This window comes from Pogoniulus pusillus, chromosome 35 (assembly GCF_015220805.1).
Source record: "Pogoniulus pusillus isolate bPogPus1 chromosome 35, bPogPus1.pri, whole genome shotgun sequence".
NCBI classification, from domain to species: domain Eukaryota; kingdom Metazoa; phylum Chordata; class Aves; order Piciformes; family Lybiidae; genus Pogoniulus; species Pogoniulus pusillus.
In genome coordinates, this window is record NC_087298.1 from 13,871,007 (window position 1) to 13,880,739 (window position 9,733).

The following is a 9,733-nucleotide window of genomic DNA, read 5'->3' on the forward strand; positions in this document are numbered from 1 at the left end:
CCACTGCCCCCAGCCAGCTTCTCGGAGCCGGGCGGGACAAGGGCTCAGTGGGGCCAGGCGGGGGGAGGGCTTACTCCCGCTTGCAGTCTGGGGGTTTGTGGTTCACGACCAGGGGTGCCTCCAGGCTGGCGACTCCTGGTGATGGGCACCGGTGGGGCAAGGAGCCTGTGCCCATCCCTGGGCAGGTGGCTGAGCAGGGGAGGGCTGTGACTGCCTCCGGCGTTGCGGCGCTAAGCCTCTACTGGGCGGGACTGCGACTATTGGAAGCGTGGCCACAGGAGTGGGCTGTGGGATCTGGGAGTGAGGCAGAGCAGAGCACGGGGCTGGATGTGGCTGAGGTAGGTGTCTACCTTCTTCCTAACTCCTCCTTCTTCAGCTCCTGCCCATGGGCGCGCAGTGCCCGGCGGGGCAAGGGATGCTCAGGGCAGCTCCATCCCTCTGGGCACGAGCGGGAGGGGGCATGGGGCAGGGGGATCCTGGCTGAGCCTCACCACAGCCCACACGGGCGAGGGGGCCGTGTCCCAGCTCGGGAGCTGGCGGTGGCAGGGTATGAGGAGCAGAAGCAGCCCGAGACGTGCTCGGGGCTCGGCTGCCCAGCGGCTCCCGGGGCCGCGCCGGGGCTGTGGGCTCCGGCTGAGGGAAGAAGCGGTGCCCGAGGCTGCTTCAGCGTGGCTGTTCCTGCCCCTCTCGCAGCCCAACCCCAGCACCAGCAAGACCTCCGCTGGCTCCCACTGCTGCAGGCGAGCGAGCGGCAGCGTCCCCAGCATGCTGCGGAACGAGGTCCTGCTCTGCTTTGCCTTCTACAGCACCATCCTCATCGTCAAGATGTTCGTTGTTGCCATCATCACAGGGCAAGTGAGGCTCAGAAAGAAGGTGAGAGCCACTTTCCTTTTCCTTCTTCTCCCTTTCTGTTTCTTCTTACCCCTCCTTGGGTTTCTGTGGTTTCTCCTTCTTTTACTCCTGCAAAGGCCAACAAAAGTTTTCCTGCAGCAAACTGAGTTTGCTTTGAGCCGAGTTGAAAGCCAAACACGCTCCAGAGCTGCAGCAGATAAATATCTCACTTCTCTTTGGCTCTTTCTGTTTGTTTCTGCCATCTGCAGCCTGCTGTTTATGAGTTCTGACTCCTAATCCAAACAGCAGGCTCAGATCTCACACGCAGGTGAGCTGCCTCTGGCTGCCTGCAGCTCAGTTACTGGAGCCGGGGGGCAGTGGGGAAAGGTTCCAGAGGAAACCTTTGCAGCAGAGGTTTTTACTTGCAGCCTAGCGGAAGGCTCCCGAGCTTCCAGCGGCTGGGTGTGAACTCTGCAGGAGAGCAGCAAGTCGTGGGGAGGGCAAACAATAGCTGGAGGAAATGGCTCTTGGGCACAGGGGGAAGTCCGGGAAGCAGCAGGAGCTCTGCCTGCTGGCAGGGCTTGGCTGGGGCTTTATCGCCCACAACCCAGACTGACCTGGCTGTGGGCGATACCTGCCCACAACTCTGCCTGAGATGGCAGAGCAAGATCTGGTCTGAAGAGCTCGATGAGTTTCCAGCTGCATCAGTGGAACAGGAGGGAGAGGTTCCTGCCCTCGGCTCGCAGGCTGGAGTGATCCCTGTGCCCCACAGTGACTGGAGATGGCTGCTGGCATCTCGCCGGGCAGTGCTGCAGCCCCGGGACAGTCTGTACTGGCTGCAGACAGCACCAGGGCCCTGCAGCTTCCGAGCTGAGCTGGGGACCTGCTGTAAATCATTGCTATGTGTAAGTTTATTAGTGCAGGATCTGATTTCCTCGGGGCTGGCTGCAGAGTCACTGCCAGAAACCCAGCCCGGGAGTGCTCCTCCTGGCCCCGGCCAGGTCATCTTCTGGGGGCCACATCTGTGTCTGCCGTTTGCTGCTTGGCAAAGGCTCCTTTAAATGGTTCCATGGGGAGCAGTGGGCTGGGATCAGGCTGTGCCCCCCTTTAGCCCCTGCCCTGGCCCTGCTCAGTGGGCAGGGTTGGGCTCCTCAGGGACAGAGACCACCCCTTAGGGTGTGCAGGGTCTGGCCCCCAGCACCAGGCACAAGCAAGGGCAGTTGTGTTTGTGAAGGGTGGGGAGAAAGCAGGGCAAGAAGAGACCCCCACGGGTCTTAAAGGTGAGGGGCAAAGCTCCTGCAGCCCCAGGCTGAGCTGCCATGTCTGGGGCTGTCTCCTGCAGGCCTTTGCCAACCCCGAGGACGCTCTGCGCAATGGGGGGCTGCAGTTCTGCCGCCTGGACCCCGACGTGGAGCGCTGCCGCAGGTGGGTACTGTGGGGCTGGCACTGCCTGTGCCACGGGGCCATCCCTGGCAGCTGCAGGGGGAAGCTGAAGGGCTCCTTTATTAGGGAGTGGATGGCTGGAGCTGTGCTGTGGGACCCTGCACACCTGAGCAGCTTAATCTTTAACGGGAGCATGGTGCCAGGGCAGGGTTAGGTTGGAGATTAGGAACAATCTGTGCCCTGCAGGAGCGGTCAGGACTGGCACAGGCTGCCCAGGGAGGTGCTGGAATCCCCATCCCTGGAGGTGTGCAAGAACTGTGTAGCCATGGCCCTTGGGGACAGGGCTTGGTGGCCATGGTGGTGTTGGGTTGATGGTTGGGGTCAGTGATTTTGGAGGGCTTTTCCAACCCCAAAATTCCACGGTTCTGGAATTCTGTGGCATGTGCTGGGGCAGGGAGCTGTGGAGGGGCCCAGGGCTGGCTCCAGCAGCTGACTCCACACAAACTCATTCCTAGGTGCTCCAAGTCCTGCGAGCCCCCAAGGGCTTGTCCCATGCTCACACCCAAAGGTTGCTTCTGCCCTGCCCCAGCAGGACTCCACATCCCCTCCCCGGGTCCCTGCACAGCTTGAGCAGGGAGCTGCGTGCCTGGCCCCAGCGCTGCATGCAGCTGCCCTCGTTGGGGGCTGGGAAGAGTCCGGGCATGATCTGCCTCCCTCACTGGGCACACTCCGAGTCCTCCCCCTCTGCCACGGGGCTCACGGTGTCTGAGTGGCAAAACATGGGAGATTCAGCCTCAAGCTTGGTTTGCAGCCCCCCTCTCCCCACGGGAGGAGGTGCCCCTCGTGCTGGGCCACTGGTGAGGTGCAGGGAAGGGGCTGGAGCTGTGCCTGGCTGTCCGCTGCGGGTGGGGAGCGGGGACCAAGCCCTCAGCTCCCGCAGCCTGCAAGGCCTGCTCCAAACACCACCCAGTGCCACCTAATCCCCAGGCTCCCGGGGGGAGGAGGAGGACGATAAATGAGCTGTTTCCTTGGCAGGAAAAAGAAAATAGCAGTGACCATAATCATCCTCCTCCTCCTGCTCTGGTTAGTCAGAAAAGTGAATCTCCGTGGAAGCACAGGACTGGAGCTGCAGCCAAGCCCCGGGGGGGCTGGGGTCTGACCTGGGCAGTTACACACAAGGAGCTGGCCCTGGCTGGCTGTCCACAGCCCTAGGGAGGGCAGAGGAAGCCTGAGGTGTTGCCCTCAGCAAGGCTGCTGCTGGGTTCATGCTCAGGTGCTCTCAGGAGGGGAGCAGAGCCATGGCTGGGCTGCGGGGGCAGAGCAGGGCAGGGCAGTTCCCTCCTCACCTCCCAGTGAGGTCCCTGGCCACAGCTTGGATCTGGGCCACGAGTGGCCTTTTCCCCCTTCCTCCTCCCTGTTCTGCCATTGCCCTCCCAGCCCTGCTGGACCCCCAACCCCTAGGGGCTGTTGGGCTGAGGCTGCCGCAGGGAGCGGGGGGCTGGCAGCTGCCCACTCCTGGCACTGCTGACCCCAAAGCAGTGTCCTCATCCCCATGGCCCCGGGAGGGGTCTGTGGTGGTGCCCACAGAGGTCTTGGGATGGCAAATGGGGCCGTGGGCAGGGCTGTGAGCAGGCGAGGCTGTGCTGGTGCCTGGGCAGCAGCTGCTCTGCCCGGGGACTGTCTGGCAGAGCGTTTTCTGCACCTCCCCTCCCTGCTGCCGGGTTTGGCAGGGGCTGCATCCCCTCCCTCTGCAGGGTCCCGTCCCTGCTGAGCCCTCCTGGCATCGCTGCTACAGCAGCAGGAGCTGTGCCAGCTTCAAGCTTTCACAGCTCCACCCTGGAGCTGTCCCAGCAAAGCTGTCCCGGGTGTGGAGAGTGAGCTCCGGGAGTGCAGCATCCCAGGGGACAGACACGGGGGTGGGATCCTGCTGCCTGGGGGGGGTGTGGGGGGGCTCCTGAGCCTTTGGGTGGGCACAGGAGGGATGGGAGCCAGCAGGGCAGCCGGGTGGGGAGGAGCAACCTTCTCTGCCTTTCAGGGCCCACCGCAATGACATGGAGAACATCTTCCCCTTCCTCTTCCTTGGAGCCATCTACTCCCTGCTGGACCCCAGCCTGGCAGTGGCCAGGATCCACTTCCTCACCTTCTGCGCCGGGCGCATCGCCCACACTGCTGCCTACCTGCTGCAGCTCAGGGCCCCCACACGCTCCGTGGCCTACAGCCTGGCACAGCTGCCCTGCTTCTCCATGGCTCTGCAGATCCTCCTTGCCACCACCCCATACTGGTAATGCCCACTGAGCCCCACCATCCCAGCCCCCTCATCCTGGCGTCCCCAGCTGGGTTGGGTGAGGCATGGGAGCGTGCACCAATGTGTGTGGGCATAGGGTGTGTGCCCCAGGGATGCCACCTGTGCCCCAGCGACGCTCAGTGCGGCCCTGTGCTGTGGAAATTGGGCAAGGAAATCACCAAAGAGAGGGGGCACAGCTCACCACGGGGCAGGAAGGGATGCAGAGGTTTGGCTCAGTCCTGCCAAGAGCAGGAGGAGGAAAGCTGCTGGACTGCCCCTCAAGGAGGAGAGCACCGAAGGAGAAAAGGTTCTCTGGCCAGTTTGGAGCTGGGAAGGGGAAGATGTGCCCTGTCCCCCTGGTCACAAACCCTTTGAATCAGGAAGGGAAAATCCTGAGGGTCCCTCCCACAAGTGTCTCGGTCAGCAGATGTGGGTGGTAACAGCTGGGGCTTCCAGCTGTGCCAGGCACCAAAGCTGCTCCCTCACCCCCACTGCCCTTGGAGGTGCTCTTGCTGAGACCTCACTGAGCACAAGGCATGGGGTGAAATGCCAGGCCTGAGCCCTTGCCCAGCCTGGGTAGCAGCTTCTGCACCAGTAACTCCCGAGCCCAGCACAGAAGTGGCCTTGGGCTAAGCTGTGGGTGGGGTTTGGAGCAAAGTGCTCTGCTCTGCTATGGGGAGCACAGGGCCCACCATGTGGGCAAGCTGGGCAGGGTGGGCAGAGCTGCAGCTTCATCGCTTTGGCCACTTCTCATTTAGGCAGCCCAGCAGATGCCTGGGCAATGCACACCCCTCCTAACATGCCTCCTCTTCCTCACATGGTGCACGAGCTCTCCAGCCCTGTATGTGTCTCTGCTGCTGCGCAGGCATCCTGGTGGCAGGAAGCAAACACTCCCAATAAAAACAAACCCCTCTGCTCTGATCCATCCTTCCTTCGGCAGCAGCAGACGCAGCTGGGGAGCAGCTGGCTCCAGCCCCAGTGCAGAGCCTGGAGCCCCCCAGAGCCCCTAAAGAGCAGCTCCTCACCCCAGGACTCAGCTGTCCTGCAGAGGAAGCTCTTTCCCAGGTGTGTGTTGTTGGTGCTGATGCTTCACATTCAGCAAAGCTGGAGCTTGCCAAGGAGCTGTGCTCAGCTTTACCCTCCAGGGCAGCAGGCTGCACCGAAACTCGGTGTTGACCCAAACCTCCTCTGTCCCAGCTCCCCCCGAGCAGCCTGTGGTGTGAGCTGCTTTGTCCCAGCAAGCTCCCGTCCCAGCCTGGAGGGCTGGAGCAGTCCGGGTAAGATGTGGTTGCTCTCATTTCTCTTTCTGGCTTGCAGAGGCGCTGCGGGCGCTGGTCAGGCTCAGCAGCCCTCCCTGCTGCATCCTGCTGGGAGCAGGGCACACTTAGTTGGTTTGCTGCTGTCTCCTTCAGCTGCTGGTGCTTGGGAGGTGCTGCCCCAGCAGTGCCTGTGCTGAGCTGGACAAAATTACTCCTCTGGGTAGACTTTTTTGGGGGTTTTCCCCCTCTCTTGTGCTTTATGCTTTCAAGTCAGGAAGGCAGAGGCTTTACAAGATGGACTCTCTCCAATGCACATTGCTGTGGTTAGCAATGTAGCTCAGGCATGGAAAGGAAGAAATGGGGCAGCAGAACCCCCATCCCCAGGCTCCCAGAGCTGCCAGGTCCTCCTAAGCAGCCTGCTTGGTGCCTGGGGCTGGCGCCCTGCTCAGGGGAGCTGAGGTTGCACACAGAGCTCTGCTTGCTGCTCTGCTATGAAAAGAAAATAAACGCTGCTGCATGGCTGCGGGGGGAGGCCTGGGAACGTGAACTCTCCTCCTCCAGAAAAACAAACAGAGCCACAAGGCAGACTTCAGAGAGGCACAGCCCTTGCACTGCCCTGGAAACGCTGTGCAGGTCGGTGGGAGGCAGCACAGACCCTGGGCAGCACAACCCCGCTGGGGCTCTCCCGGCGCTGAGGGGGTGGGAGCTGTTGGCTCTCCCCTGGGCACTGCCCCTGGTGTCTGTTGGGTGTGACTGAGGAGCCAAAGCATCCCTGCCTGCTCCCAGATAACATCCCAGAGCTCCCAGGTTCTTTCAGTGGCACTGGTGTGGGGGGAGGATGTGCCCAGTGTCTCCTGCAGCTCCAGGTGAGTGGGGCTGGTGGGGGCTGGGGTGTGTTGTGTGTGCCAACAGCTTGGTGTTCACACCAGGCTCTGGCCTGAGCTGGTAGCAGTGTGAAAGCCACCTGGGGCTGCAGAGCAGCAGGGCTTGGGGTATGGTTCACACCACCAGGACCTGACCACTCTGCCTGCTGAGCCCGAGGTGCTTGAGGGTGGGGGAGCAGCAAGTTGAGCCCCAGCACAACCCCCTTGCCCCTGCCTGCTGCCAGCCAGTTCAGCACCAGGATCCCTCCTAACCCCAGCTTTGGGCTTGCCTCTTCCTCACGTTCCCAGGTTTCTCCTGTTCATCCAGGCCTTCCCTCCTGGAGGGTCTGAGGTCAGCATCCCCCCTCGGGCACCTCTCCTGTGACACAGGTCGCTCTGCCCTCCCAAAGCCTTCCGTTTCCTCTGGCAGATGTGGGGCTCTCCCATGCCCTGCTCAGTGGTTTGTGATGCCAGTCACAGAGTGGTTTGGGTGGGAAGGGACCTCCAGAGGTCACTGAGTCCGACCCCCAACTAGACCAAGGTGATCAGCGCCCTCATTCCTCTCCAGGATCGGGATCGCCGTCGCTCGGGAGCACTGGAAGAGCACTTGGGCACCCCGAGGTTCGCCCTGCCTGCTCCTCTGAGCCACCCGCCCGGGTCGGGCTGGCACAAGGGGAACCTGGCCCACCGGGGTCCTTCCTGCCCGATTGCGGAGCTAAGCCACGAGATGTCGCCCGTTCGTGGCGTGGGTGCCAGTCCCAAGGCGACAAGGGGGCCCTGCCTCGATGTGCAGAGTGGAGCAGTGCCAAGGTGGGGTCCGCGCCCTGCGGGCTGCGCTGCGCGGGGCTGCAGCACCCTCGTGTGGCTGCCGGCACCCTGCGGGGGCTCTGCTCGGCCCCTGTCCCTCCTCTGCTGCTCCCTGGGGCGTGGGCTGAGGAGGAGGCTGACGACCACTCCTGTGCCCGTCAGCACTGGTGCAGAGGATGCTCCGCATCACTCCTGGCGGTGCTGGGGCTGCCCGCAAGAGCCCTTCCTCCTCGGCTTCGTAACCCCCACCGCAAGGGAACTTTCGCCCCCCCCCCCTTCCCACGTTGTCGCCGATTGTCGCCGCCCCGGCAGGCAGCCACCATCCAGCTTCTCCAGAGCTGCTCTGCCACCTCCTGCTGCTTCTTCTGGGCACTTGGGCAGAAGCAGCAGTGAGCAGAGCGGCAGCTGCCGGGAGGAGATGCTCCTTCCGAACGGCACAGCCTGCGGTGACCAGGGCAGCCCCGGGACAGCTCAGCTGCTGGCAGAGGACTGGTGGGAGGTGTCCCTGCCCCTGCGGTGGGGCCGCGGCCAGGTGGTCTGTAAGGTTCTCTCCGTCCCGAACCGTTTGATTCTGTGTCGCTCTCGTGTCCGCGTTCCTGCAGCTCGCGGGTGGCGATAGCAGGACTTGGGGCTCTGGACCTTCTGGTTGCCACCAGAGGGAGAAGGGCAGCGGGAGAGGAGGATGCTGACTGCTCCGAGTGCCATCCGTCCGGGACCGGGAGGGCCGAGTTGGCATCCCTGCACACGGTGTTCTTGCGGCTTTCCCCACCCGAAGCTGTGGTGCGTGGGGACCAGCTCTCCCATGGCTGCTTCCTAGGAGGAGAAATCCCCCGTGTTGGGAAGAGAGGAGAGGAAGCACAAAGCCTTGGAGCTCCTCTTCCTCGGCAGCCTTCACCCTGGCACGTCCCTCCGCTGTGGGGTACAGCCTCTGCCAGGTGAGCTGCAGCTCCCCACGCTTGTCTGCCCCCTGGTTTGCGGTCCCTGAGCTCTTGGAAGCTGGCAGACCACTGGCTGAGACCTGCTCCAGTGGGAATTGAGCTGAAGCTGGGACAGTCCAGGCAGGAAATAAATAACATATTTGGTCAGCAGTCCTGAGGCACAGGAGGAGTCTGCCCCAGGCTCTGCAGCTCTCCGCTTCCAGGGCTCCTCTGGCTCAGGGCTGGGTCCCCCCAAAGGGCTGCTCCTCTTTGGCCACATGCTGAGGAAAGGAGGATGCTGTTTGGGCGCTTCTGTGCCTGGGGCTAGGCAGGAGGTTGGGCAAATGACTTAAAGGAGCCATGAGTCACTTAATGAGTGGAGTGGTTGTGGAGCAGTGGGATGGGATGGTCGAGCTGCTGGTGTGTGGGACCATGGCTGCTGGAGGGGCCTGGGCTGGGCTTTGCAGGTCAGATCTAAATCCTGCCTGGGGTAGCCTGAGTGCCAGAGGGCAGCTATGGTTCTGGGCACCAGCACAACTCCAGGTGCTGGGATGAGGTCTCTGTGTCTGACTGTGGAGTTGCCCTCTGTGGGGCTGGGCAGCTTCCCCATGGCACAGCTTCACCCCTCTCAGCACCTCTGCTCCTTTACAGCTCAATTCCATGAGCTCCTTTTGGCTTTGGCTGCCCAAACTCTGGTACCATCCCTGCCTGGCCACCTCCTCTCCCTGCTTCTGGGTGCTCTGCTGCCTGGGCAGCACCCTGCAGGCTAAGAGCTGCCGGTTTATTCCTGCCCCTTTGTTTCTTTCAGCTGACTGTGCAGAATCTGAGCCTCTTCCCTGCATGGGCCTCCCCCTTTTCTCCTCTCCTGGGGGCATGGGGACCCCAGGATGCTTGGCAGCCTGGCATGAAGTCCAGGTGTGATCTAGGCTTTAGCAGGGGGGGCGGACTAGGTGATCTCTGGTGGTTCCTTCCAACCCCCAGGCTGGGATTCTGTCCCGGGGGGAAGCTGAAGTGCCACCATCGTGCAGGGTGAAGGTGGCCAGACCATGGCTCTCCTCCCCTTGCCCATGCTGCTTGTCCAGGGCAGGTGGAGAAACCACAGTGAGGGCCACCAGAGCCCCATGCTGGTGGTGCCCAGGGCGAGGTCTCTACTCGGTAAAGGATTTATTCCTGCAGTATTTCACAAGAGCTGTTGGTACAGAAACCTTGCAGAACCCTCCCAGCCCCCCATGCAGAAGAGCAAAGAGAGACACCCCCCGGGGAGCTCTGGGTACGAGGCACTGAGAGGGACAGGCCAAGGGCGAGGGAGGAGCCTGGCTCCCACCCCTCCGTCCTGCCTCCCGTCCCCGGTGCCAGCTGTGCCCAGCCTTGGGGCAGTCTCGAGCTGCC

General features: G+C 62.5%; 2 protein-coding genes across 4 annotated transcripts; both read left to right on the plus strand.

Moving 5' to 3' along the window:
- PTGES (prostaglandin E synthase) lies at positions 1 to 5,419 on the plus strand. Of its 3 annotated transcripts, none has more exons than XM_064170975.1 (4): positions 1 to 338; positions 694 to 873; positions 2,174 to 2,256; positions 4,250 to 5,419. In XM_064170975.1, exons 2-4 carry the CDS (start codon positions 766 to 768, stop codon positions 4,497 to 4,499), a joined length of 441 nt encoding a protein of 146 aa, XP_064027045.1. In that variant the 5' UTR covers positions 1 to 338; positions 694 to 765; the 3' UTR covers positions 4,500 to 5,419. The 3 variants fall into 3 exon arrangements, with proteins under 3 accessions (XP_064027045.1, XP_064027044.1, XP_064027046.1); XM_064170976.1 differs by lacking the exon at positions 1 to 338 and adding an exon at positions 451 to 547; XM_064170974.1 differs by lacking the exon at positions 1 to 338 and having other exon boundaries at positions 445 to 873.
- On the plus strand, positions 5,280 to 7,946 carry LOC135190065 (uncharacterized). The gene is made up of 2 exons (XM_064170970.1): positions 5,280 to 5,775; positions 7,189 to 7,946. Exons 1-2 carry the CDS (start codon positions 5,280 to 5,282, stop codon positions 7,818 to 7,820), a joined length of 1,128 nt encoding a protein of 375 aa, XP_064027040.1. The 3' UTR covers positions 7,821 to 7,946.
- Positions 7,947 to 9,733: the final 1,787 nt, after the last annotated feature.

Excerpts from the sequence above, each read along its gene's own strand:
- PTGES (XM_064170974.1), top strand. The coding sequence starts at position 550 with ATGAGGAGCAGAAGCAGCCCGAGACGTGCTCGGGGCTCGGCTGCCCAG. Across the intron at positions 874-2,173 it reads AAGTGAGGCTCAGAAAGAAG|GCCTTTGCCAACCCCGAGGA; the intron begins GTGAGAGCCACT and ends TGTCTCCTGCAG. Across the intron at positions 2,257-4,249 it reads GACGTGGAGCGCTGCCGCAG|GGCCCACCGCAATGACATGG; the intron begins GTGGGTACTGTG and ends TCTGCCTTTCAG.
- LOC135190065 (XM_064170970.1), top strand. The coding sequence starts at position 5,280 with ATGCACACCCCTCCTAACATGCCTCCTCTTCCTCACATGGTGCACGAG. Across the intron at positions 5,776-7,188 it reads GGAGGGCTGGAGCAGTCCGG|GATCGGGATCGCCGTCGCTC; the intron begins GTAAGATGTGGT and ends ATTCCTCTCCAG.